At 44.8% G+C, this 25354-nt stretch overlaps 1 protein-coding gene across 5 annotated transcripts in view; it reads left to right on the top strand.

Moving 5' to 3' along the window:
* The window catches only part of LOC118397090 (rho guanine nucleotide exchange factor 12-like), a 68139-nt gene extending 50349 nt beyond the window's left edge, over positions 1 to 17790 (top strand). For all 5 annotated transcript variants that reach the window (XM_035791540.2, XM_035791544.2, XM_035791543.2 and 2 more), the window contains 26 exons: positions 694 to 736; positions 1508 to 1613; positions 1860 to 1997; positions 2193 to 2225; positions 3211 to 3325; positions 3436 to 3544; positions 3855 to 4061; positions 6353 to 6497; positions 6783 to 6815; positions 7069 to 7223; positions 8896 to 9042; positions 9241 to 9326; positions 10016 to 10141; positions 10596 to 10710; positions 11628 to 11728; positions 12082 to 12159; positions 12423 to 12498; positions 12782 to 12949; positions 13253 to 13340; positions 13590 to 13667; positions 13797 to 13876; positions 14170 to 14397; positions 14607 to 14855; positions 15368 to 15594; positions 16667 to 16742; positions 16830 to 17790. In XM_035791540.2, coding sequence (XP_035647433.1) covers positions 694 to 736; positions 1508 to 1613; positions 1860 to 1997; positions 2193 to 2225; positions 3211 to 3325; positions 3436 to 3544; positions 3855 to 4061; positions 6353 to 6497; positions 6783 to 6815; positions 7069 to 7223; positions 8896 to 9042; positions 9241 to 9326; positions 10016 to 10141; positions 10596 to 10710; positions 11628 to 11728; positions 12082 to 12159; positions 12423 to 12498; positions 12782 to 12949; positions 13253 to 13340; positions 13590 to 13667; positions 13797 to 13876; positions 14170 to 14397; positions 14607 to 14855; positions 15368 to 15594; positions 16667 to 16742; positions 16830 to 16840 — 3018 coding nt within the window. In that variant the 3' untranslated portion in view covers positions 16841 to 17790. The remainder of the gene's footprint in view (positions 1 to 693; positions 737 to 1507; positions 1614 to 1859; positions 1998 to 2192; positions 2226 to 3210; positions 3326 to 3435; positions 3545 to 3854; positions 4062 to 6352; positions 6498 to 6782; positions 6816 to 7068; positions 7224 to 8895; positions 9043 to 9240; positions 9327 to 10015; positions 10142 to 10595; positions 10711 to 11627; positions 11729 to 12081; positions 12160 to 12422; positions 12499 to 12781; positions 12950 to 13252; positions 13341 to 13589; positions 13668 to 13796; positions 13877 to 14169; positions 14398 to 14606; positions 14856 to 15367; positions 15595 to 16666; positions 16743 to 16829) is intronic.
* Positions 17791 to 25354: the final 7564 nt, after the last annotated feature.

Consider the following 25354-nt stretch of genomic DNA (forward strand, 5'->3'; position numbering starts at 1 on the left):
AGAGTAGAAGTGCTGATCTAAGATCATGTAACTCATATTTAGTATGCTCTAAAAGGATAAATTGATCCTAGATCAGTGCTCCTATTCTGAGACTATTTATGAATACGGCGCCCTGTAGTCTCAAGTGGCTTTCATCCACAGTCACTACATGATCCCAGCTAGCTTTTATCCAAACTGCAGGCCCAAGCCAGCACAGACATGCACAGTGCACTGTTGTTATTAAACAAACCCCACAGCGCTTTGGCAGAAGTCATGGACTCCCCCCACACCAGTTGTGATTAAACACCTACATCCCCTGACAGTGTTGGTATGATATGCAACACTAGTGTTACTATAGAGCAGTGTGTTTGTTTGATTGGTTTATTCTGTCAGGAGTCCCCTCTCCCTGCAGTAATACATTTCTCCTCAGCTGGAGCCGTCATTTCTCTCATCCACTGTTCTGTTGACTCCCAATGCAATATATTGTAGTGCCTAAGACCGCAGTACTTGAGGGACCCAGAGATTTTCTTCTGTAGTTTGTTTTCTCATACACTACTAACACACACACGGCATACATTTAGGACTTCTTCTGCACTTGTCATTTGACTCTTTTTGTTAAATGTCAAGTATTTTTACTCTAGTGTTTCTGTAAGCCACATATAAACAAGTCTGGCTTTGTCAATTCCCGTCTACATGTGATTTATTTTCATACAGAATTTAAAAGTAGCTGTTCCCGAGTCCATCTCCTCTGACCTTGGTGAGTATTTGTGACTTTGCTTTCATTTCCAATAGTTTCCTTGGCTGACAAATCCATGCCAAGTCACATCTGGGTATATGGAGGAATGACCATTGTTATCTAATGGAATGCCAAATAGAGCCAACTCAAGTTTCCTTACTTCAACGGTGTACTAGCAGCATTATCACACAGCCTCAAAGTGTGTGGTTGGTTGTTTAACCAGTCTAACAAAAAACAAAAAAATTGTCAGACTCCAGTCACCCAAGTCATAGACTGTTCCCTCTGATACCGCGCGGCAAGTGGTACCGGAGCACCGAGTCTAGAACCAAAAGGCTCCAAAACAGCATCTACCCCCAAGCCATGAGACTGCTGAGCAAGTAATCAAAAGGCCACCCAGACTATTTACAGTGATTCCCCCCCTTTACACTGCTGCTACTCGCTGTTTATCATCTATGCATAGTCACTTTACAAATGACCTCAACTAACATGTACCGGTACCCCTGTATATAGCCTTGTTATTGTTATGTACATTTCTTGTTACTTTTTGATTGATTCGATTTTTACTCTAGTTTTTGTAGTAAATATTTTATTAACTCTATTTCTTGAAGTGCGTTGTTTGTAAGTAAGCGTTTCACGGTGAGATCTACACCTGTTGTATTCGGACCATGTGACAAATAAACTGTTATTTGATTTAATACTACTGTCCCACATCAGTTGTTGAGAAATCAAAGCTTAAGCTGTAATTTGTGTCAACCTTCTTCCTATCTGTGTTGTTGTGCGGTGGCTGTGAAGACCGGCGGAGGACGGAGCTGATCCCTGAGGAGCAGAACAGACAGTTAGTCCAGATGATGCAGGACACCCTGCTCCCTGACATCCAGAGGAACCTGGAGGACTTCAGGTCAGTCACCTTGCTCGTGCTCTTCCAAAAATGGCTGCCTTTCCCATTGGTGTGTACATACGTGCTAGTCATATTGTAAATATAGATGCAAGTGAGTCTTACATGTAGACAGTGTAACTGTTTGTCTTTCTAAACGTTAAGTTATTATAATCCTGTTATAAGTATGTGATGTAAGTATGATGTAAGCATGTTATAAGTCAACATACTGTAAGTGGGATCTAACGCCGTGGTTTGTGGGGTGTGCAGGCAGAAGCGCAGTATGGGCCTAACCCTGGCTGAGGGGGAACTGGCCCGGCTGGACACGGAGCGCGTCAGAGACCGGGTAGCACTGGAGAGAGAACGCTCCTGTGCTGAAAACATCATCACCAAGATCGAGGATGTCCTGTTAGTAGCAACACTCACAGCTTTGTTTCTTAATGTAGAAGTTCTTTAACATTCATTTTAATTGAGGCTGATAATATATTGATTGGAAGTCTACTACTTCTGTCTAATTGTTTGAAGTTCTTTTTGTACTCTGACATGTTAATCATTTTCTGTGTAATATAATTTGTTCTAATGGAATGTCTTGACATATTTTAGGTTGACAACCCAATCCACAGAGGAGGAGAAATGGTGAGGGGATTCTCTTTTGTATGTCCATTGGAAAGAACAGATATGAGCCCTACATATTTCACACTATCCGTTGATTTTAGTCGGTGTGATGTCTGGGGAGTGTCAGTGTAAGACTTTATGGTCACAGGCTGACTGGAGACCATGATCGTGTTCAGTAGGGCACAACATAGCAAAACATTTTGCAGCCAGAAAAAAAAACCTGGTGTTATTGGACAAATTCATGTAGAACCTCCTTGTCCCACTGAACACAACCGATACTTACTTGTGGCTGTGAACACACAACATACTCAGTGCTCAATGTGGTTTTTTTTTTGTGTGTGTGTGTTTTTTACTGCACACCCCCACAGAACACTCCATCCTCTAAAGCTAGAGTTGGGAGCACAGGCTGTTGAGCTTTTGGAAGGATGTGGTGAAGTGCACTGCACTCCTTGAGGGGTTTAAGACACTTTGGGGTCTTGCAGACTCTTGGCCTTTCTAACCACTGTCTGTGTCATTTCTACTCAATGTCATACTGGAGACAAACCACCTAGTTTCAGTTCACTGCACAGAAAGAGGACAAGAACACCATATTAGATGATTTTGAGGTTGAGCAGTTAACATTATAACAGAAGTCACGTTGTATATGTGGAGTATCTCTTTGCCAGGGGGCAATCTAGCTACATGAGTTCTTGGCCAACCTCCTTTAATAACAAATGACATTTCTCTAGTTCATTTAGATTCATAAGGGACTATTTCCGACGTTGTGCAACGACCTTATTTCAAATGCCATATGGTCCCGGCATATCCCAAATGATTAATGAATGGACGCGACATCTTGCCGCCGTCACTCGTTTTCACAGCATATGGTCAAAGCCACGCTAAAGACACGCCAACATGTAGTTCACTTCAGCTTCATCCCAATCTGTTCCATTGATATAAAACCGAGAACATGGCAATTGAGCCTGAGTCTCTAAATCCGGGACTCCTCATTGGTCTGTTGTTGCAGCACTACTATGCAGTATGTCATCCTCGCGTACATGAAGCGCCTTGGAGTGAAAGTCAAAGAGCCACGGGGCCTAGAGTTCAAAAGGGTCCGCCTGAACTTCCTCCCCAAGATCAAGGTATGAGCCTACCCTTACACTGAACCCTGCGCTAACCTAGCTCGGTTAACCATCACCCACCCTGCTATATCTCTCTTACTGACTGATCATGGGATGTCTGTGGTCAACAGAAGAGCGTCAAGACCGAGAAGGAGGGAGGGGAGGAGAAGGTGAAACGAACCAGGTTTCCCAGTATCCTCGGGCCTCCGCGCCGGCCCAGCCGCGTCGACCCCACGTCCAGTGAGTCTGTCTGTGTTATAAACAACACTGGCTTTCATTTAGTCATTTAAGATGATAAATATCAGTGACCAACACTAGTATACTATAGGTATCCCAATTTACTGAACCCCTGGAGAGGGGTTATCATCACCCACATATCACCCACATTCAAAACAAATCATTGTGTTACTATGGAAAAAAGGAGGAGCAACAGAAAAGTAAATAGATCCTATAGTATTGACTCCTGCTCCACCTCTGTGTGTCTGTCTGTATGTGTGCTTCCTGCCTGTCTCTCCGACTGATTGTCTGCCTGTCTTGTCTGTGTGAGCAGTCGGCAAGGCCATGGACCTCAACAAGCCGCGGCCCCAGAAGCAGCTGTCCCAGCCCTGCCTGGGGGCCGTGGAGCACCTGGAGGCGGGTCGCCTGACGGCCAGTCAATCCAGCGAGGGCTCAGAGCTCACACATTCCTCCAATACCAACGCCACCTCGCCAACCAACAGCCACGCCTCAGATGGAGGCAGCAGAGACTCTGAGTTTGGTGCGACCCTGAACTACCACATACTGTACAAGACTCGTACATAGTACATACCTACTAAACTCTCTAGCTAGCACAATTCCCACATACTGAATTCTAAACTCTAAAAGTACCATAAATTCTAAAAGTACCCTAGTCTCTAGACCACATACTATATCAAGCGCAAGCAACGCAAGACCAATTATGCTCCTCATAGTGTTTGAGGAACATGGTTTGTCTGCGGCGCTCTCTAAATTCCTGAATCTCGACATCTCTGTAACTTTGTATTTGGTTTCATGTCCTAATTGTTAGCTGTCAATATTACCTATTATTTTTGGGTCATTGTAGCTGTAGTAGAGCTGGGCGATACAATGCATTTGGAAAGAATTCAGACCCCTTCCCTTTTTCCAAATGTTACATTACCGCCTTATTCTAAAATGGATTCAATAATTTTTTTCTTCAATCTACACATAGTACTCCATATTGACAAAGCAAAAACAGGTTTTTAGAAATGTTTGCAAATGTATTACAAATAACTGTTCAGACCATTTGCTATGAGACTCGAAATTCCGCTCAGGTGCATCCTGTTTGCATTGATCATCCTTGAGATGTTTCTTCAGCTTGATTGGAGTCTGTGGTAAATTCAATTAATCTGACATGATTTGGAAAGGCACACACCTAAGATCCCACAGTTGACAGTGCATGACAGTGCATGTCAGCGCAAAAACCAAGACATGAGGTCTAAGAAATTGTCCGTGGAGCTCCGAGGCAGGATTGTGTCGGCACATCTGGGGAAGTGTACCAACAAACGTCTGTAGAATTGAAGGTCTCCAAGAACACGGTGGCCTCCACCATTCTTAAATGAAAGACGTTTGGAACTACCTATACTCTTCCCAGAGCTGGCCGCCCGACCAACTGAGCAATTTGGGGAGAACGGCCTTGGTCAGGGAGGTGACCAAGAACCCGATGGTCACTCTGACAGAGCTCTAGAGTTCCTCTGTGGAGATGGGAGAACCTTCTAGAAGGACAATCATCTCTGCAGCACTCCACCAATCAGGCCTTTATGGTTGAGTGGCCAGGCGGAAGCCACTCTTTGGCCCGAATGCCAAGCGTCACGTCTGGAGGAAACCTGGCACCATCCCTACAGTTAAGCATGGGGGTGGCAGCATCATGCTGAAGGGATGTTTTTCAGCAGCAGGGAGACTAGTCAGGATCGAGGGGAAAGATGAACGCAGTAAAGTACAGAGAGATCATTGATGAAAACCTGCTCCAGAGCAGGAAGGAAGGTTCACCTTCCAACAGGACAACCACCCTAAGCACACAGCCAAGACAACGCAGGAGTGGTTTCGGGACAAGTCTTTGAATGTCCTTGAGTGGCCCAGCCAACGCATGGACTTGAACCCAATCAAACATCTCTGGAGAAACCAGAAAATAGCTGTGCATCGACACCCCATCCAACCTGACAGAGCTTGAGAGGATCTGCAGAATGGGATAAACTCCCCAAAATGCAGGTGTGCCATGCTTGTAGCATCATACCCAAGAAGACTCAAGGCTGTAATCACTGCCAAAGGTGCTTCAGCAAAGTGCTGAGTAAAGGGTCTGAATACTTATGTAAATGTGATATTTCTGTTTTTTATTTGTAATAAATGTGCAAAAATGTATAAAAACCTGTTTTTGCTTTGTCATTATGGGTTATTGTGTGTAGATTGATGAGGGGGAAAAATTAAATAATACATTTTAGAATAAGGATAAAGAATAAAGTCACGGGGTCTGAATATTTTACGACTGCACTGTATGTACCAAAATGGAGTTCTCGGATCCACTCCACAGCACATCAAAACTATACTACACTACAGCCTACTCCGGTTGTAAAGTGGTGCCATGAACTGAATATTAAGAGAAATACATAATATACTCACAGGAAGTTATGACTCTGTAACTAGAACAGTAGTTGCTTTGAAAACTGTCTTTTCCCCGCAATAGCAATTTTGCGCAACGGTCATATTCTTGTGTTTCTCAGAATGCATCTCTACATTCTCCATGTGCTGCCTGTTCCAGCGAAACAGGGACAGGCAGATGCTTTCATATCAAGAGTCAACATAATGCATTGGCTATTACTGTTGACCAAATAGAGGTTTTAGAACAATCTACAGAAACGTTGTGTAGCAAAATCACTGAAAATTACAGCTAAATGTTTCAATAAGAGGAAGGCAATTTTCGGTTTATCGTCCCTGTTCTAAGCTGAAGTAATGGTCTTCCCACCTGGCCTGATAGTTGTACAATGTAACTGATCTCTCTGTCTCTTTCCTCCTCAGTTCTGACCCCTAACTCTGCCTTCCTCAAACTGAGCGAAGGTCTTGGAGACCTGGACAGTCTACAGTACACTCCAAACACACACTTTGACTACAGCCTGAGCCCATACAGCCTGGACCAGCTGCAGGAGGAGGACAGGGAGAGCAGGTAAGATGGACCCCAAGCAGGCGAAAGCATAGGGCTTATGGGCCCAGTCAAGAGTAGTGCACTAGAGAGGGAATAGGGTGCCATTTTATTTAATTACCCTCTATATATAACATGTAATTCCATTCCAGTTGATACAACTGTTTTTTCCAGTCAGCCGTTGACATTTTTTTTTATCCCTATCGTGCACAGTTTTAGTTGTTGTTTCATGCAGGCGGAGAACATCTTGATGAGTATGTGAAGCGTTGTCATTCAGGCCTCGTAGTTTATAGTATCCTCTTGTTACAGAATCCTTGAAGGAACACCCAAGTCTATCAGAAGGTAAGTATTTTCTGTTTTGTTTTTGACTTGACCTACTACTATTTCTGATAAAGACAATGGTCAGATAGTTTTTAGTGAGTCTCCTTAACCTCTTCGGTCAAAATGTGGACCACCTTTTATCAAAAGTGATGTAGGCTATGGTTAGAAACAGTATGAGTTTAGATATTTCCTAACATCTTTTGTTATATTTCGTGACTGCATTTCTTAGTCAAGGTTGTAACCAGTGTCTTAACTGCTGCTGCCCATCTCCCAGGTTGGATGGCCTTGGTTCTACGGAGGTGCAGAGTGAAGACGACCAAGGAGGCACGGACTCTGAGCACGACCCTCTCAACTGGCAGCAGCTGGTGGGACGTGAGGTCCTGGCTGGACTCGGGGCCCACGAGATCAAGAGACAGGAAGTCATTAACGGTAACTTCCTGTTCGAACTGTAACCCAGTCACCGTAATATAAGTAAATAAGGCCCATGTAACCTGACCAGGAAAAACTCTGGGCCCTAGTGATTGGCTTTGCATGATTAGGAAAAACCCAAGGCCCTGCACATACTGTATGTCTGTGTTAGTTATTCATTTTTTTAGTAGGCAGTTTATTGTTCAAAAGGAATAATTACTGTTGACCCCTTACACAAGTGGGAATTGGCCTGTATGGATAGGGCTAAAATGAAACATTTCTTACAGAAGAAATATGGAAAGCATATGCTGGTATGCATGGTAGCAATCAAAAGGGAACCGTTTGGAGATCATGAAAACATTATTAGACTGAAGGTGAGGATAAAACCGATAATCTGACACAAGACTGAATCCAAACGTTACACTGTTGATTTTATGAGAATTTTATATTTACTGTACTTGTATTTGTTGATAAAAAAAAAATGACAATCTGGATACAGTCAGTAACAGGAATATTCATGGTAAATGTGGGCTGGGTTCAACATAATAAGACAAAAAAAATACATGGGTTTGAGTGAGAGGTCTAACTGGTGGCTACACCTCTCCAAAGTGTGAACCGGTCCTATGTCATTTCAACTCAATGAATAGTCTTCAACTTTAAGGTGCCATTTTGAGCTTTCCTCGATGTGCCGTTGAGGAACTACAGCAAGCAGACGTGTAGTTCTTTTGTTTGGAACACAGCCCTGCGTCCCCGCCTTTACACAATTACTGTTGTTTACTCATTCCAAACACGGTCCATTATAAATCGCAATCTAGTCAGGTCGGCATCATTTCAAAGTGTGTTGTATTGTCAACATGGCTAGCTAAATTACAAATTACAATCTTAGTGTTAGTCTTTCACAAGTCAATTCAGAGATGCAGATTGCCATTTTGGTACGCATAGAATAGAGTGCATTCAATTAAGTCTGAGGAGATCCACCAGAAATATTCATTTATGACGCCATGTCATCTTGTGACTGTACATCAAGCGCAGTGATCATAAACGTTGGCACTGTATATTAAATTAGTTTTATGATATGGAAATATGAAGTGCCCATTTGGACTAACGGGTGCTTGGCTTGCTTGTATGACATCAAAGTGGTATTTATTATAATCCTCAATGTCTCATCTTTCAAAATATATCAAGCCTTTATTTAACGGTATTTCCCTCACTCCGACGACAAAAAAAAAAATCCACGGTAGCGGGAGGGATGGGAGCAACTTCTTGTCGCTATTGTGTTCAAGTTCAGAACCGCTGTCAGTAAAAAACCTGCGCTGTGAAGCGGAGACCCTGAGCTCTGACGTCATGTATAGCATGTTACTGTACAGCCACTGCGTTCCAATTTTGGCGCTTATCAGTGTCCAAATCTGCTATTTCTAACCCATATATGGGTATGAGTGTAACGAGTTAAAGAGTGCAATGAACAGACATACACTAACAGTGTAGGGTGTGGTAACCACTGCAAACTCAATCAAACAAACTTGATTAATATTTCACTTTCACAAATGCATCTTTCCTAGTAGGAACCTGGGCCCGAAGAACAAGCTGAAATAACCGTTTTCGTTATCACTGTTTATCGCTTATTTATGGTTGCCTAATTGTAGTCATTTATCAGTCTACAATAGTGATGAGTGCTGTGGGTCTGTGTCTACAGAGCTGTTCTACACTGAGAGGGCCCACCTGCGGATGCTCAAAGTGCTGGACAACATCTTCTACCAGAAGCTCACCAGAGAGGCCATACTGCCTCCTGCCGACATCAAGAACATCTTCACCAACCTGGGGGACATTGTTCAACTGCATGGTACTTGCACACGTGGACATAAGCAAACACATATACACACACACACACAAACAGGAATGTACATGCTCAACCACAAACATGGACACATACACACACACACTTTCCCACTTTGATATGACATGCACCCCCCCACACACACACACACACACAGAGACACAATGTCAGAATGACCCTCTTACATTCCCTTTCATTTTTCAGTTTTGATATCTGAGCAAATGGCAACAATCCGGAAAAGGAACGAGACATCCGTAATCGACCAAATAGGAGACGACTTGCTGTCCTGGGTGAGTACAGCTATTTTCTTTTTCTTTTGAAGCCTTTTCCCCAACGAAATAGGATTCATGTAATATTTGTGTTGTTGGAGAGAAGTCTTTCTCTCACACAAACCACGAAAGCTGTGCCGTTGCCTGAAATTGCTTTTCACTGCGGAATAAACACCCACTTTCTTTTATGGGATTGCTTATCTTTTTAATTGGCAATGAACTGGAGGGTAAAGATGGGTGCTGTGTTTAGCGGAATGGAAGTAAAATTGTTAAACGATAGTGTGGCACAGATGGACTGGCAGAACCCATCCACTAACCTGGTCCCAGATCTACACGTGCTTTAGCAAAACCCCCTCTGTCTATACATGTTTAATAACAATTATTTTGGAGTTATAAAGCGCTTTTCCAAATGCTCAAAGTGCTTACATAGAAAGGGGAAACTCTCCTTAACCACCGCCAGTGTGAAGCACACGCTCACAACACATCAGCTATCACGGGCGGAGAAAACCATGAGAACCAACATAAAGCTATGACAGAATCATGACAGCAATGATAGTCAGAGGGAATTGGCTAAAGCATGTAGAGGCAGATTTAGACCCCCCCCATCGATCTGTCACTGTGCCACCACACACGCAAGGACCAAGGGCTTGGCGGCAGGGAGTTGCCATGGCGACTGACCCCGATTCGCCTGGCTCGCCTGTGTTTTCCAGTTCAGCGGGGGCGAGGAGGAGAAGATCAAGCAGGCGGTGGGCACGTTCTGCAGCAACCAGCCCTTTGCTCTGGAGCTCATCAAGAGCAGGCAGAAGAAGGACTCGCGCTTCACCTCCTTCATGCAGGTAAGTGGAGGAATGGAGGAGAGAAGAGGAGGAGATATGGACAGGGGGAGGGCAGCGCAGGTACTGGAGTGCACACACAGGGCTATTACTTGAGTAACTGTTAACTGCTATTAACTGCTATTGAGTTACTGCCTGTTACTTGAGGTTTAGGTCAGGTATTTGACTATGTAATCAACTTCTGCAGATTGTACAGTACAATGTATATGACAGGGAATTGGGATGTTTGAGGGAAGCTTGTGTAGTTCAATGATAGCATTTGAAAATGATTTGTTCAAATCAATTTAAACATTAACGAAAGTTGTAGAAAGTAACCATTGAAGATGTAGCTCTGTCAAAGCCACAGTCACTGGTGGGCGAAGTATATATATGAACGAAAAGTATGCATCGTGCCTGTTTTGTTGCTCTTTTCATCATTCCTGCGGCCTTCTGACCTGACTTCACTGTGCGTTTGCAGGAGGCTGAGAGTAACCGACTGTGTCGAAGACTCCAACTGAAGGACATCATTCCCGTGGAAATGCAGAGGCTCACCAAGTACCCTCTCCTACTGGAAAACATTGCCAAGTACACAGGTAGACCACACGCACACACACACACACACACACACACTCCTATACCTCGTCCACTCTACTAAGCCAAGCTGCACTGTACTGGGCTGACTACACACCCACAATACTTGCTGGAACCGTGCTAGTACAAGAATGTAAAAATACATACAAATACATTTATTTAACGAGGCAGGTTGTTTAAGAACAAATTCTTATTTTGCAATGACGGCCTATCCTGGCCAAACCTTCCCCTAATCAGGACGACACTGGGCCGATTGTGCGCCGCCCTGTGAGCCAGCACAGTAGGGGTTGGTTGTGTTTGGCATGATAATGTAAAAAGCGTACTGGACTCTGACAATGAGGTGATGGCACTGGGCTCGAAGTGAACTGGGCCATCACAGTGATGCAGGGCAGCGCGCTTACAGCAGCGTTAATGATAGCAGTGTCCTTCCACTGTGGTGCCCCAGTGACCACCCTTTCTCTCTCTCTGTGTGTGTGTCAGTGCGCCTGTGTGTGTCAGTGCGCCTGTGTGTCTCAGTGCGCCTGTGTGTGTATGCGCGCCTGTGTGTGTTAGGAGCTGCCAGCCCAGCTCAAATTAAATCTGTGCTCTCGGTTAAACTGAGATGATTATTTTGGCATTTTCCAAAGTCGGTAATGCACATTTTGGGAGATGTTCTCGCATTATTTGAGTCCCATCATTTTTAATATTGGCTCTGGTTTAGTTCTCCCTCACGGAAATAAAATGCACTAAACATAAAGTAGAACCAGCTGTTAAGGAATGTTAATGACCTCTACTTGGTCTTCATTTTCGAATATGATCAGCTGCTAATGGGTGCAGGAAAATATCAATTTGCTGTACAGTACCCCACAGAGGCGTTTTTTTTTCTGTTTTTCCTCCACAGAATCTTCATCACCCTTTCTCTCTTGTAATTTCATTTCAGATGACACCATGGAGAAAGATAAGGTAAAGAAGGCAGGCGATTGCTGCAGGAGGATTCTCAACCACGTCAACCAAGCGGTGAAGGAGTCTGAAAACAAACAAGTAGGTGTGATTTTTAGCGTCATCTGGGAACGGGAAGCACAGCCTATCCCCTCGGTCTCCCACATCTCCCCTGTCTCATTTCACCCCTGTTCTGCCGAGAAAGCTTCTCAGCCACTCTGAAATCTGTCCTCCCACTGTTCCTCTTAGAGCCAGCAGAGATGATTGCAGGTGATTTATTACAGAGAGAATATGGGGTTTGTGTCTCTTGGTTAGTCTAATACTGCCTGTAGCAGCAGAGCATCCAGCTGACGGCTGTTTTTCTGTGTACCTATCTTTTTTTTTTTTCTCCCTCTCTTGTTTGCTTTCTTTTTCTCTCTTTCTCCGTCTTTCTCTCTCTCTCTCTCTTTCCACAGAGGCTGGAGGACTACCAGAGGCGGCTAGACCTCTCGTCTCTGAAGCAGACGGAGAACCCCATGATTACAGAGCTCAAGGTGAGGCGATCTATAAAGCATGTGTCAAAGCGTATTAGTCTGTAGACTACCCACAATTGACTTGAAGCAACATCTTTGCTTCAGTTTCTGCGAGGGAGCCACTGCAGTTATTAAAAGGGGGATCTAGACTAGGTCGTGCCGCTCCATTCTTTGGTGTGGAAGAGTACCTTTTTCCAAAGTGAAAGCTAATGGGAATCTGACTAAACAAATAAACCCAGCTAATCTGACATTTGACATTTGACCTTAACTCCCTCCACACTCAGAACCTGGACTTGACCAAGAAGAAGATGATCCACGAGGGACCACTGTCATGGAAGGTCAACAAGGACAAGACTATTGGTACGCTTATGACTTCATCAGGCGTTTATGTGGATAAGTAGGGCCAGGAGGATTTTTCTGACCAATGTGATCCAACCAGGGGAAACTCCTAACCCATGTCAGGTCATGTGGTTAGGAAAAACTCCTGTCCCCTAAGACAAACCATATGATGTCATGGGAGAAATCACAAAACAAACACGATTGTCGCCTAATGAGATATAATAGTAATATAATTGAGACGTCTATATCCATTGAAGTGTTCTATGTAATTCTGTGGATAAATCCCCTCTTCTTCTGGTCTCAGAGCTGTACACCCTGCTCTTGGAGGACATCCTGGTGCTGCTGCAGAAGCAGGACGAGCGGCTCGTCCTCAAGTGCCACAGCAAAAACCTGTCGGGCACCGCCGACACCAAGCACATCTTCAGCCCCATCATCAAGCTCAACGCGGTGCTGGTGCGCTCTGTGGCCACAGGTGAGTTACCATATAGATGCAATCATACTATTAGTTTCCCTGACAAAGATGGCTGCACTGTTGTCATGCTACCATGGAATGCCAATAACCATTCTAGTGTTCTATTGAAATCTGTTTGTTAGATCAAACCTTGTTAACACAATGACACCCTATCCCCCTATATAGTCCAACTTTTACCAGAGCCTTATGTGGCAGCCCTATGTGACTGTGGTCAAAAGTAGTAGATTATATGGGGAATAGGGTGTGATTAGAGACGCAGCCAGGAGTCTGACCCTCTTTTCCTGCTATTCCTTCTCCCAACAGACAACAAGTCGTTCTTTGTTCTCTCAATGTCGGACAACGGGGCACAGATCTACGAGCTGATGGCCCAGACCGTATCAGAGCAGAGAATGTGAGTCCTCCTGACACTGTGGTTTAGTCATTATAACCCCTACTTAAAAAACCCATTTAATTCACCCTAGGTAGAAGTTGCCCCTAACCACTGATACAGGGTCAGATGTTTTTCTCACCTGTCTTAATGGTTACGGTTAGCAATGCAGTTAGGCTTATCTGGTCCTAGGTCTGAGGTAAGGGACACTTTTTTTTATCCACAGTCTACTCGCCTCTGTCTGCCTGTGAATTGTTATCCTCCCTCCACCAGGTGGCAGCGGCAGATCACCCAGAGAGCGGACGCCATGAAAGTGAAGCCGCACAGCGGCATCCACTTACCTCAAACGGAGTACGTTCCTCCTCTCAGTATAAAACGTCTTTGTTTTCTTTTGGTTTTATTCATCAGCAAGTGTATATCATGATGACCATGACCTTGCTTCTCCTGATACTGTCTCTGCGTTCTCTCCCACCGTGTCAGTGTGGAGATCATCGCTGCAGACGTAGCCCGACTCGGTAAGGACCCGGACCGCATCTCCTCTGGAAGCAGCCAGTCTATAGGTAACTGAACTAGCACCTCACCTCTCCCGTGTTCCCCCGTCTAGAGTGATCAGTGTATTTAAGAACTTTTCAGTAGCAGTTAGCGACATTGCGTAATGTGCAGTGGAGGCTGATATCGCTTTAGAATCGAGGACGGGCTTATTTCAATTGCTGGAATGGAACGTATGAAACTGACTTGATGTGTTTGATACCTTCCCATGTATTCCATTCCAGCTATTATGTTCCACCCTCCACCAGTAACACGCTCCAGTAGTATCTAGATTGTATCTAGATTGTCCTTGTTATCTCCCCAGATAAAGAGTGCAGCGCTGCCTCTGGTGGCGTGATGCAGACCTCTCTCCCAAATGCCAAGTCCTTTGTAGGACTCAAGCCCGAAGAGGAGGAGCCCAGCCGGGAGGAGGGGCTTTACGGGGACCCGGACCTTGCAGATCGGCTGCCCTTCCGCATGGCCGTAGACGGGTTCAGCGAATCGGACGGGCTGGGCTTCAGTCCTTCTAGGGCTGACGATGCCTTAAAGACATGTGAGTGAAAGGACATCTACCTAAGACTTTTCTAGCCAGGAGAACCAGTTAGAGTTATATGAACCCGGTCAGGCCGGTTGGTCAGGGATAGCGCTCCGTCCCAAAACATACATTACATATATAGATTTTATTTGGTGGGGAATCAATTCATTTAGAATCACACAGACTCCTCCATTGGTCTAACCGTATCTGTCCCCGCTCTCCTCTAGTGTCGGCGCTGAAGCAGGTCCTGGTGACCCAGCTCATGTCGCAGGAGGACGGTGAGCGTGCTGGGCGCTCCTCCTCGGGGGGTGGGCGTCTTCTCAGGACCACGTCCCTGAGGACCCCCGTGGACAGCCGTGCCAGGGTGGCTGTGCAGAAAGGCTCCGGGATGTGCACCCAGGCCAGCCACCCTGAGGACCCGGCTCAGGACCTGGTGTCTGGGGACACGGGTTTCTTTGAGTCCCCCGAGGATTATGGTGAGCTTGCGGTCGTGTGTGAGTGAGCGAGAGATTGCACATTTTTGTTCTAGCACTAACACACCTGATTCAACCAACCAATCTCCCAGTGTTGAATAAGGAGAGTGTTAGTGCCGGAGAAAAACAGAAATAGGTACCTCTGTCACCTTTGGGTTCCCCATTATTAAAGAACCCCGTGCTAGATAACTCTAGGTTTGAGGACCTCCAGTGCGTAGGTGTGCTGAACAGCAGGGACTCCGCTTGATCATGCTCATTGGGGCGGCAGGGTAGCCTAGTGGTTAAAGCCTTGGACAGGCAGTTAAACCACTGTTACTAGGCCATCATTGAAAATAATACTTTTTTCTTAACTGACTTGCCTAGTTAAATAAAGGTATAAAAAAAAATAATTGGGCACCTTGTAGCAAAACATTTTGCAACGGAAAACAAAAACAAGCGTTTTTGGACAAGTTGTTTCAATCTGTTTTCATAAATTTGTTGCCTATTGAGTTGGGCCCTGTTGTTGCGTTTCCCAGCAGGGTACCTGGTCCTGGAGGGCTACGGGGGCTCGGGGGAGAGCAGCACGGACGATGACCTCCAGGCCACCGGGAAGCAGCTGAGCGCCTCGCGGGGCTGCGGGGCAGGAGACTCTGGGATCAGCCTGAGGTTCTCCTCTGCCTCACAGGCAGGTAGCATCTCCAGCTTCAGCCGACAGGTCCTGTCCCACCTTCGCAACCTGCAGACCAACCTCAACCACCTCAAGGTACGCACACGTGGGTGGGTGGGTGGGATGGTTGGTTTGTGACTGACTGACTGGTTGATTGGTTGACTGACTGGATGATTTGCTTACTGAAGAGTTGGTTGGTTGACTAACTTTTGTGACTGACTGGTTGGTTGGTTGAGTGATTGACTGACTGACTTACTGGTTGGTTGACTGTCTGACTGGTTGGTTGGGGGGTCTAAGCTAACATGGAATTGTTTTAAGATGGTCATACCAAGGATCATTTAGCTATAAATACTAAATATGGAACATTGAATTTGGCATTACTGCTATTAGCTGTTGAAATGTATTGAATAACAGATTCACTACATGGAACAACAGATGGTGGCAGTAAAATCTAAGTTAGGTTTGTTGTAAAGTGTCTGTCCTATATCTGAGACTTCAGGAAACTATTTAAATGTTGTTTTTTTACATGTTATTTATCCTCTTATTTTAGACACTAAACTATCTCCATATATACTTCCATCCTTTTTTTTTTTACTGGTACCGTGGACCTTCAGACAAGTCTTGTGAGGCTTGTGGGCGTCCTAGAGCAAAACGGAGGACACCATCGGGTCTCGGATGTCCACAGAGTCATAGTGTCTAGACAAAATTGTTTGGACACTACACACAGAAGTTGGTAGAATAGGCTGTACCGAATTCAGACGAGTCTGGTGAGGCTTGTGGGCGTCCTAGAGCACCTCGCTCTTTCAATAGAGTGGTCATAATCATTTTGTAGGCCAAACTGTTCGGACGCTGGCGACCGTTTCTGTGAGAACGATTTCTGGGATGTCTCACGGTCTGACAAACACGACTCTGTAGCTCTGTAGCTCTGCCACATTTTGCCGCATATACGGAAGGGAGATATCGGCGGATGCGGCGGATGCGGTTGATTTAAGATGCAGCCCGTGAACTCTAGTTTAAACAGAGATTTTTGGTGGAGATTTGTGTATTATGTTATGTCCGCGGGACAGTGAAATTGTAGGATACGGGTTAATTATAGTAACGTTGATTTTACGTTCATGCTTATCAAATCTGATTGCCGACTGTTCACTGCGTGTCTGTTTTCTATCAGGAGATAGAGGCCAAGTATCACAGTCTACTACGCCAGAGGCCGGCCAGGTCATCGACAGGCACGGACATCAACAAAGGTAACATGGGTCTAGTCTTAGCGATTTCTGTGTTTATTAGAAAACCCATGAGCATGTGAGACGTGACTGTTATTATCTTGTTCCTAGATAAAAGATAAAAGTCGTGGAACGTCAGCCCCTTCCCCTCCCAGGCCTCTGCATCAGGCCGTAAGGGAGACGGTGAAGATGGAAGGGTTGATTTCTTGCCTCCCTGCTGTCTCGTTGACCTGGATGTCCTCTTAGCTTGTCCACTCAACTGCTGAGTACCCTCTTCCTCCTCCCACCGTGGTTCTCCCCGAGAGACTGAGCATGAGCGAGAGACAGTTGGAGGAAGGGGGTGTTTCCTTTGGATTTCTCCTCCCGCACCTCTCCGTCAGCACAAGGCAATCAGGGAAGAGGGACTGTCCTGAATCCAGCCCCCCCCCTCCCCTCCCCTCCCACCCCTGCGTGTCCCCACTCCAATTGCTGTGGGTCGCCCTGTCTCCCCTCCCATTTCTCTCTACTCCTAGTCATCCCTGCAAGAAGGAGAACTGCACCAAAATGTACAAAGCCGTGTGTTTAGTATATATATTAAACACACAAAAGAAGCGACAAGTGAAAGGAACATTTTAAGATAATGTATTGTGTGTTTTTGTTTTTATCCCATGTATTTATTTTCTCTCTTGTGGTTTCCCATGTTGCTTGCATGTTTCTTTTGTGGGCTGTTTCGACCTCCTTTTAGGCTGCTCCACCCATATCACACTATCCTATCCTTAATGAACAGGAATAATACGAGTGGGTATAGAGTCACATTTTGCGTGGAGGCCTCATAGGATGGTGTTTAAAGCAGCATGGAAAAGTCAGGGGCTCTGTCCTGGTCCTCAGTGTATTTTTTACAGCTGGTCTAAAACTCATCCCTTCTACTTCTGTTGGTAATCATGTCTGGTTTCCCCTCCCTGTGCCCACCCATGCTACTGCTGATGTGCCAGTGATCTGACAATTCTAGCTGATAATGTCATAAAGTTCACACACAAACTATCAAGTTGGAAGGTTATGCATAACTTTAATTAAAAAATGCCATGACAAATTTCTCAACCTACACACGGTTTATTCATTTAGTCCTGTTCTCTTGGTGATAGACTTGAAATGTTCTCACGTTCCCTTACTTCGAACCCTGTAGATATATCACTAAAACTATTTGATTAACAAGGAGACAAGATGGGACAGAAAGAAACACCAAGTTACTTGGACTGCAGGGCGTACTGCCCTGCAATGGAGTTAGCCTACTCATGAAATGTAGCCATCAGTAAGTGTACAGCCCTTTTCACTACAGTTTTGCTCAATACTGACCAATCAGGTTAGGTAGGTGAACAAAATAATGCAGCCTATGAGTTTGACCATGCAGGAACATGTTGCTAAGCTTTTGTTAGGTAACTAAATTTGGTTATCCCATACACAGTAGTTTTCTATTTCTCAGATTTCAGCTCAAATTTTTTTTTTGTACTGTTACATGGAATGGATTCAGCAATACCATGACTTAATTAATCAATAACAAGGCAATTAGGTTGTCCTTTTCCTCTTATATGAAGATGCAGTCACCTGACAAATGCCAGTAGGGGGCAGGCTTTTACCATCTACCAGATAGACATAAGGAGGACCCACCCTGAAACCTGCAGTGCCATCAGTTTTCTCCATCTGAAACAAGGTGTTCTTTTGCTGCTGGATGTGTATCTAGTCTATCATTATATGATTCAGCTCAAACTATCAAATGACATTTTTTTCCCTTCAGGCATCTGTCTGAAAGCTCAGTTACTGTCTGAAAGGTTGATAGCTAAATATACCAGAGAGAAATGCCATTGTACCCTGTTACTGCAAAGCAATGTCATGTCTGAAGAACTAAATCGGCTTTGGAATTTAACTTATGTAGTTAAAGGGTTTTGGGTTAAATCTAGACTACGTGACAGTGTGTGCACATTACCTGATGGTTTTACATTTCTTGCTGGAGAGTACAGACAGAAGCCTCTACAAAGGGTTAAGCTCTAATTAATTATCGTTTGAGTGACACATCTCCTGCCTCTGCCTGTCCTCCTGAAAACATTCTGCACCGAAATAGAGACCAAGAAGAGAGGGGTGGTAATTGATTGGCACACTTTCCACATGCACCTGTCAATTACCTAATTGAAGTTCTAGACAGAGGCGTGCTCTGTCACATCTCAGTTTGAGCTACCGACAAGCCCATCGTTTTTCTCATTCTGCCAATGTATAAGCTGTATCCCTTGTGCCAAATGCATGAGATGGTGTGTTGGTGTGTTGTCTTCGAGTGCCTGTTTCTTCTAGCCAATAATATACAATTGTAATTTCCATGCACCACCTTTGCTGCATCTGTTATTTTACAAAGAGTGGAAAAAGTTTCCTGCAAGGTGTATCACAAGGAGATGTGTGTCTCTTTGAGTCATCTTGACAATATCAGGAATTTTTATGTTACTTGACGCTCAACTTGACGCGGTTTGTGACATGCAGGTAATTGTAGCGCTTTAAGTGTGGCTTGATTCTAAGATAAGGATGTTTGGCGATATGACTCACTTGACAGGAGACGTGTGTGTGTGTGTGTGTGTGTGTGTGTGTGTGTGTGTGTGTGTGTGCACGCGCGCGTTTCCACCAGGAGTGAAGCAATTTTCACTTAGGCAACTGTGTGAATATTATAGATATGTACATACCCACGGAATAGACACATGCAAGTATGAACAAGTTCCACCAAGGCCGTGTGTTTTAAAAACATTGCCTCTGACCCTGACATTCATTGTCACTTGACAATGACAACGCTCAATCTACTGCACACATGCAGCAGCCATCCACTAAGAACTTGTCCTAAAGAATGTACCACGGCTTTTAGCCTGTAAACAATCCAAATGTTTTTGTATTATTAGAATGACTTGACTCTGGTAGAGCAGTGCTCATCAGGGACAGTCTTTCCAACAATATTTAGTAACCATCCACAAGAGAAAGAAAGCCTCTCGTGCAATTGATTGCTGCCAAAAATAAAACGTTAATTTGAAGTTTTCAGGCATGTAGATGGTCATTAATGGCGCACTACCTTTGTTTTATGAGAGGTAGGTCTTTTGTGTGTTTGCCTTGTTCCTTTGTACATTTCTAGTTTCTTTGTACATTTCCTTGTGTTCAGGCACCCCACATCCTATTCATTGTTAAACATGTTCACATTTTGGTAACACTTTTACTTGCCTCAAGGTATAATTCTTTAAAACTTTTTAAAAGCATGTACGAGCCTTTCTATATGTCTTGTAATAAGGTATGTATAATGTGTCGATGTTTATAAAAACGACTACCTTGTGTCTAGATCTAACACCACTGAACTTTAAGTGACCAGTAACCGAAAGGTTGCTGCTTCGAATCCCCGAGCCGACGAGGTGAAAACATGTCGAGCAAGGCACTTAACCCTAATTGCTCCTATTAGTCGCTCTGGATAAGAGCGTCTGCTAAATGACTCAGAAATGTACTCAATACCCCAAAGAAACCAATGTCAGATTGATCACACTGAGGATCAATACACCTCCAACGATTGATGAATCTTTCCTCTGCACACTGGAGTAATCACCCATCAATCAGTCTGTCACTGTTGCCGTGGCAGCTCAGTCAGAGGTATTTCGTCATATGCAAAATCTATGTCTCCCCTAACAATGGCATTCGTTGTTCACAGAGTGGAACGGCGGGTGTCAAGCTTCCGCCTATTCCTCTGGATTCGTGGAAACATCTCGTTGTTTGAATACTTTAAAAAAAAAAAAGAATCCATGAGGAGTTTGTTGACGTCAACCGCCTGTATAATAGAGAGAAAGATGCTCTGCTAGCCTCATGAATATGCATAGATTGTCTCGACTTTCAACAGGGACAACTGATCATTTTTTCTCAGTTGCCGGGATGTGCATCACACTTACATCAGTACACTTGTAGCAACCTAAAGCATTATGAAACTTCTATTTAGATCAAATAATCAAAAACATAGCAAATAAATCATGTTTATTTTGACCAAATTTGACACTCATTACCCTCCATACAAAAACTCACCTCTTTAAAAGTAATTAAGGATCTGCTTTTGGGCAGAAATAGGGCTCTTGCTTTGCCTCCCTCTCAGTCCCCTGAGTGGGCGTGGCCCAGTAGATATCAGGTGGCGAATCACCATGCGTTTCCTGTAGGGTGGAGATGACATCAATGTTCTCGTCGACTGGTGAGTGGGAGGGATAATGGTGCTTTCAAGACAACTAGGACCTCGGAGGAAAAAAACAGGTCAAATCATGACTGCAGTGGTCTTCAGGTAGGGAAGTTGGAGCCCTAGAAAGATGCCATTGTTTCCAAAATGAAATTCAGATTTGGATCAGATTTGGATGACCATTCAAAAATATAGTTTTTCCGACAAGCTCCCAGTTGTCTTGAAACTACTGAAGTCGGAAGTCAGAGATCTCTGAGTTGCGAGTTGTTTTGAATGCTGCATGAGCCCATAGCTCTAGCTCAATTCAGCTTTCCCCACATCCTCACCTCCTCAGAACACATTGGACAAGAAGATCCAATGTGATGGACCTTGGACCTCCACTAAGGTGGAGGAGGATGCGAGGAATCGCAGAAAGACCAATTGAGATTGAGCCCTTGTCTTGTTACCACACCACATAGTGATGAACAGTCCAGGCGGATACCTCTTCCAGGGCTGTGGGTAGGCTGTATACCATGAGGCCCCTCGGTTCAATCTACTTTGACAGGAAGACTAAAGGAGATCTTAGGAGGATATAACCTTCAGGGCCTCCTTTTCAAGTGTGGCTTCTCACACCACTGAAGCAGTATAAAAATCAATGACTGTTCCCGATGTTGGTGATTACAGTGAACAAGGAGGTGTTCGAGGTGCGCACATGCCGGTGTGGGTGCAGTTGTGCAAATGTGTGCGTGCATGCGCGCGCGCATGTATTATATTTGGTTATAAGGAGGAGGCTGTGTTGTCAGGCCAGCTCAGCCTTGGATACTCTTAGCTTCAAATCAATAATGTATGTGTGTGCGATCGTGTTTGGGGGTATAATTAAGCAGCCGGACATATTGGTGGAGTCAGCGTCCTCCGTGAACGATTTCTGTTGCGTTGTTACACATTGAGTTAAACAGTGCTTTGGCTGTCTAATGAAATATTCCCATTCAATTGACTCCTCGGTCATGTGACAGGGGTCAGGAGGACTCCATGGAGGTGCCCTTGGAGTTGGTGATTGATTGGCTGTTTATTAGCTACCGCACTCCGAAGGAGGGAAAGAAAACACTTGACTGTGGTCCAGTCAGGTGGATGTGTCCCTGTGTAGAGAAGAGGGCAAGCCTGTTCCCTCTCTCCCACCTCAAAGGTTCCGGGACTTAGCTGTAGATAAAGGAGCTTTAATGCATGTCTTGAATCTCAAGAATTACTGGGGAGACCTGGTCAGGTTATTTATTCTACCTGGAGCGCCTTGTTTCACTTTGCTCTGGTCCAACCGAGCTGTGATCAATACCGGTCAGATGCTAATGTCAACTCAAGAATCCATCCAGAGAAAAAGAGGCCTGGAGAATAACCAAGCCGAAACCTGACCGGAATTGTAAAAAATCACTCTTTTGTTAGCTTGTCCTCATTCTCCGCAACCCCCCTGCAGGCCAGACGTTAAACTAGTCATTTGGAACATTCAAGAGGATCTCCTGCTGACCGGTTTAGCACATCTGACAGTGTCCTGCTGGCGCCAGAAAAGGCAGCCGATCCAGCAGTGCAAATAATCCTCTCGGCTAAAGTTAGAGGTTAAAGCTGCCTCAGGCACCACCACCACCACTTACCTAAAGTTCAACTCTTTGGCTGGGGAGGAAATGATCCCAGTCAAGGATTGTGATAATCCCACACTTACAGTTACACCGTCTCGCATGTATCGGGGAGTGAGAAGGCAAGGCCTGTAAGAAAGGGTGGAAGGCCTACAGCGTATGTAGCCGCATTGACATTTTTCACCCATGCCAATGCACTGGTTTTTGTATTGTTAGGGGTGAAAACACATGAACTATTCTCACACACATCCATATTATATAGGCCTATTCATCTGATTTCCTCTCATTTGTTGTACACTGAGATAGGGCCTCGTGGAGTAGGGAAGCTTTTAGCGTGGTCTTAGTCAGATTGTTTGCAGTGGTCTCTGTGTGTGCTCTCCTTGATAAATGCTTGCTTTTCAGCTTATTGTTGTGGTTGGACTCTCTCTCGTGGACATCCATCCAGTCGGCTGTACCGGCAGAAGAAGCATATCACTCCATCTGAATTGCCTTTTGTGCCATTCTAAGTCCCGTTCTAAGTCCCTCTCCGGAAGCGGCATGTATGAGCAATTGCCAAGCGTATTTCTCGGTATCAGTCGAACTTAGCACAAATATTGTCCATGAAAATGCTTTCCATATTTTTCTCATGGCACCAGCATGAGATCCATCTCGGTCCTTTTTGAACATCTTATTTGGGTAGTTGCTGATCTGGAATGGAGGTTTAAATCTCCACCTGTTTGAAAGGATATGCACTGATAGCTCTTCCACTGACTGCCTGCCAGCAGCCAAGATGCGGTGGTCTGATTGCAAATACTCTCAATGTGAATTCAATCCTTGCGAGAGGGAAAAGTGCCTGTTTACTCCGGTTAACCCCTAATAAAGTCAGGGCCAAGTGATTGACACCTCCTCCAAAGGACTTATGGTGGAAATGAAGAAACAAGTGGAAGGTGGAGAGATTGAATTACCTAATGTCTCAGAGGTTTGTGTCAGTAATAAGAGGGTCACAGAACCAGTTCTCCTGTGTCGTTTTAATGATAGAGCTCACTACAGCCCGTCTGTGTTCAGGGTTCAAGAGGGATTGCAGGTACAATAACTTGATTCTAACCAATAGCCAATTTGCGAACTTCTGACACACTCATGTCAGTTTTGTTACCACAGATAAGCTTGACAAATAACATTTTAGGGTTGCACCATAAGGTGTCTTGGCATAACACTAACTTCCCCTCCCTTCCTCCTCCCACCCTCTCTTGTTGGTAAATTTGAGAGCAGGCAGATCCCCAATGCAGTAAATGTAATTCAAACCCAGACGGCTTACTCCACCTAATGGTGTAATTGTTTTAAGCATTGTCACATATCATTTGCATCGCGATGGCGGGGCTGCGATGATAACATCCAAAACACTTTCTTTCTTTCCTCTCTCTCTCGACGCTGGAGGAGAGCCATTAGCCAGCTGTCTGTCTGTAGGACAGGAATCTATACTGTTAGTTGATGCAAATGGAATACCACCACAGCAGCAGTGCCTTGGGACTCTGAAGACAACACAGTGCCTGTGCGGTCGAGTCTGATTCATGCCTAATGAATATTTACCATCCGGTCCATCCTTATACCTTGCTACCCAGGCCCAGGCTCCAGTACACAGAGAGAAGGCCAGGGAGGTATTGAACCACTGGGTGACTGTATGCTTTCAGGTGAAGCCCCGGGCCTCATTCTTCCTGTGGCAGTGTGCTCTCTGATTGGTGGAGAGTGGGCGAGAGCATCACCCAAGGGTGGACTTTGTGCTAAGGAGGTTCACAGGGCTGGTGTCTGGTTGGTTGCTCGTAAAGCAGGCTCCAGGTGTTTGAATGGAGAGCCCGGTTATTATGCGGTTCCATGGGCCATGGTGGTCATTGGGCTACGTGTGTGCACTGGAGCCTGCACTGACACATTGACTACGCTCTGATGCGTACAGTATGTTAAGCTCAGTCAGAATCCCCAGGTGGTGTAATCAAGTGTTTAAAATCAGCAGTGGGTTAACTGCCTTGTTCAGGGGCAGAACGACAGATTTCTACTTTGTCAGCTCAGGGATTTGATCCAGCAACCTTTTGCTTACTGGTCCAACGTTCTAACCACTAGGTTACCTACTGCCCCATTTTACCTTGTACGTTTTTTTTTCTTCTCAGTAGTTCTTTTAAAGCCTTTTAGGTGACAAGGCAAAGGACAGCTTTGTCACAAGGTGCATGCTGATCTTTAGAGGAATTAAAAATAATAAGCAGAGTTATGTAATTCTAGGTTAATTACGGGGTTGTACTGTGTTTAGAACTTCAGAGCAGAAACACAGGGCGGTGAAGAAAAACCCTTGCTTGTCTAGACACAAAAAACAAAGGTTCAGCAGCAAGCCCACTCTTTGATATTCATAAACTCACTGAGCTACCCTGATTATATCAAATGGTTTCAGATTCTGCAATCAAGTGATGTGTCGTTCAGAGAGGCGTTGACACTAACAAGGGTACACGATGTCATGGATGCTTGTCCATTTCACAGTTAGTTGAATTGCCAATAGAATATGCTCTGAATGCAAAGGAGGCACATTGCTGACAATACATGTTCTGATATTCGCTAGTAAATTTTACCCCACCTTTCTCTTGCCAGCACTTTCAATCAATACGTCAATGCAGATGCACCGGCTTCAGCATTAATGTGTCATCCATTATGAGTTGGTTCGCGCTCTCTTGTTCACGTCACATCATTCCGAGGTGATGGCGCCTCCCGACTATGGTCTTTCCCTGCAAATTCACGTCAGCACTCTGCTATTCACATCCCTACCCACACACCTCTGCATGCCTCTCTCTCACTCTCACTCTCTCAATTTCAGA

This window comes from Oncorhynchus keta, chromosome 18 (assembly GCF_023373465.1).
Source record: "Oncorhynchus keta strain PuntledgeMale-10-30-2019 chromosome 18, Oket_V2, whole genome shotgun sequence".
Taxonomy (NCBI): Eukaryota; Metazoa; Chordata; class Actinopteri; order Salmoniformes; family Salmonidae; genus Oncorhynchus; species Oncorhynchus keta.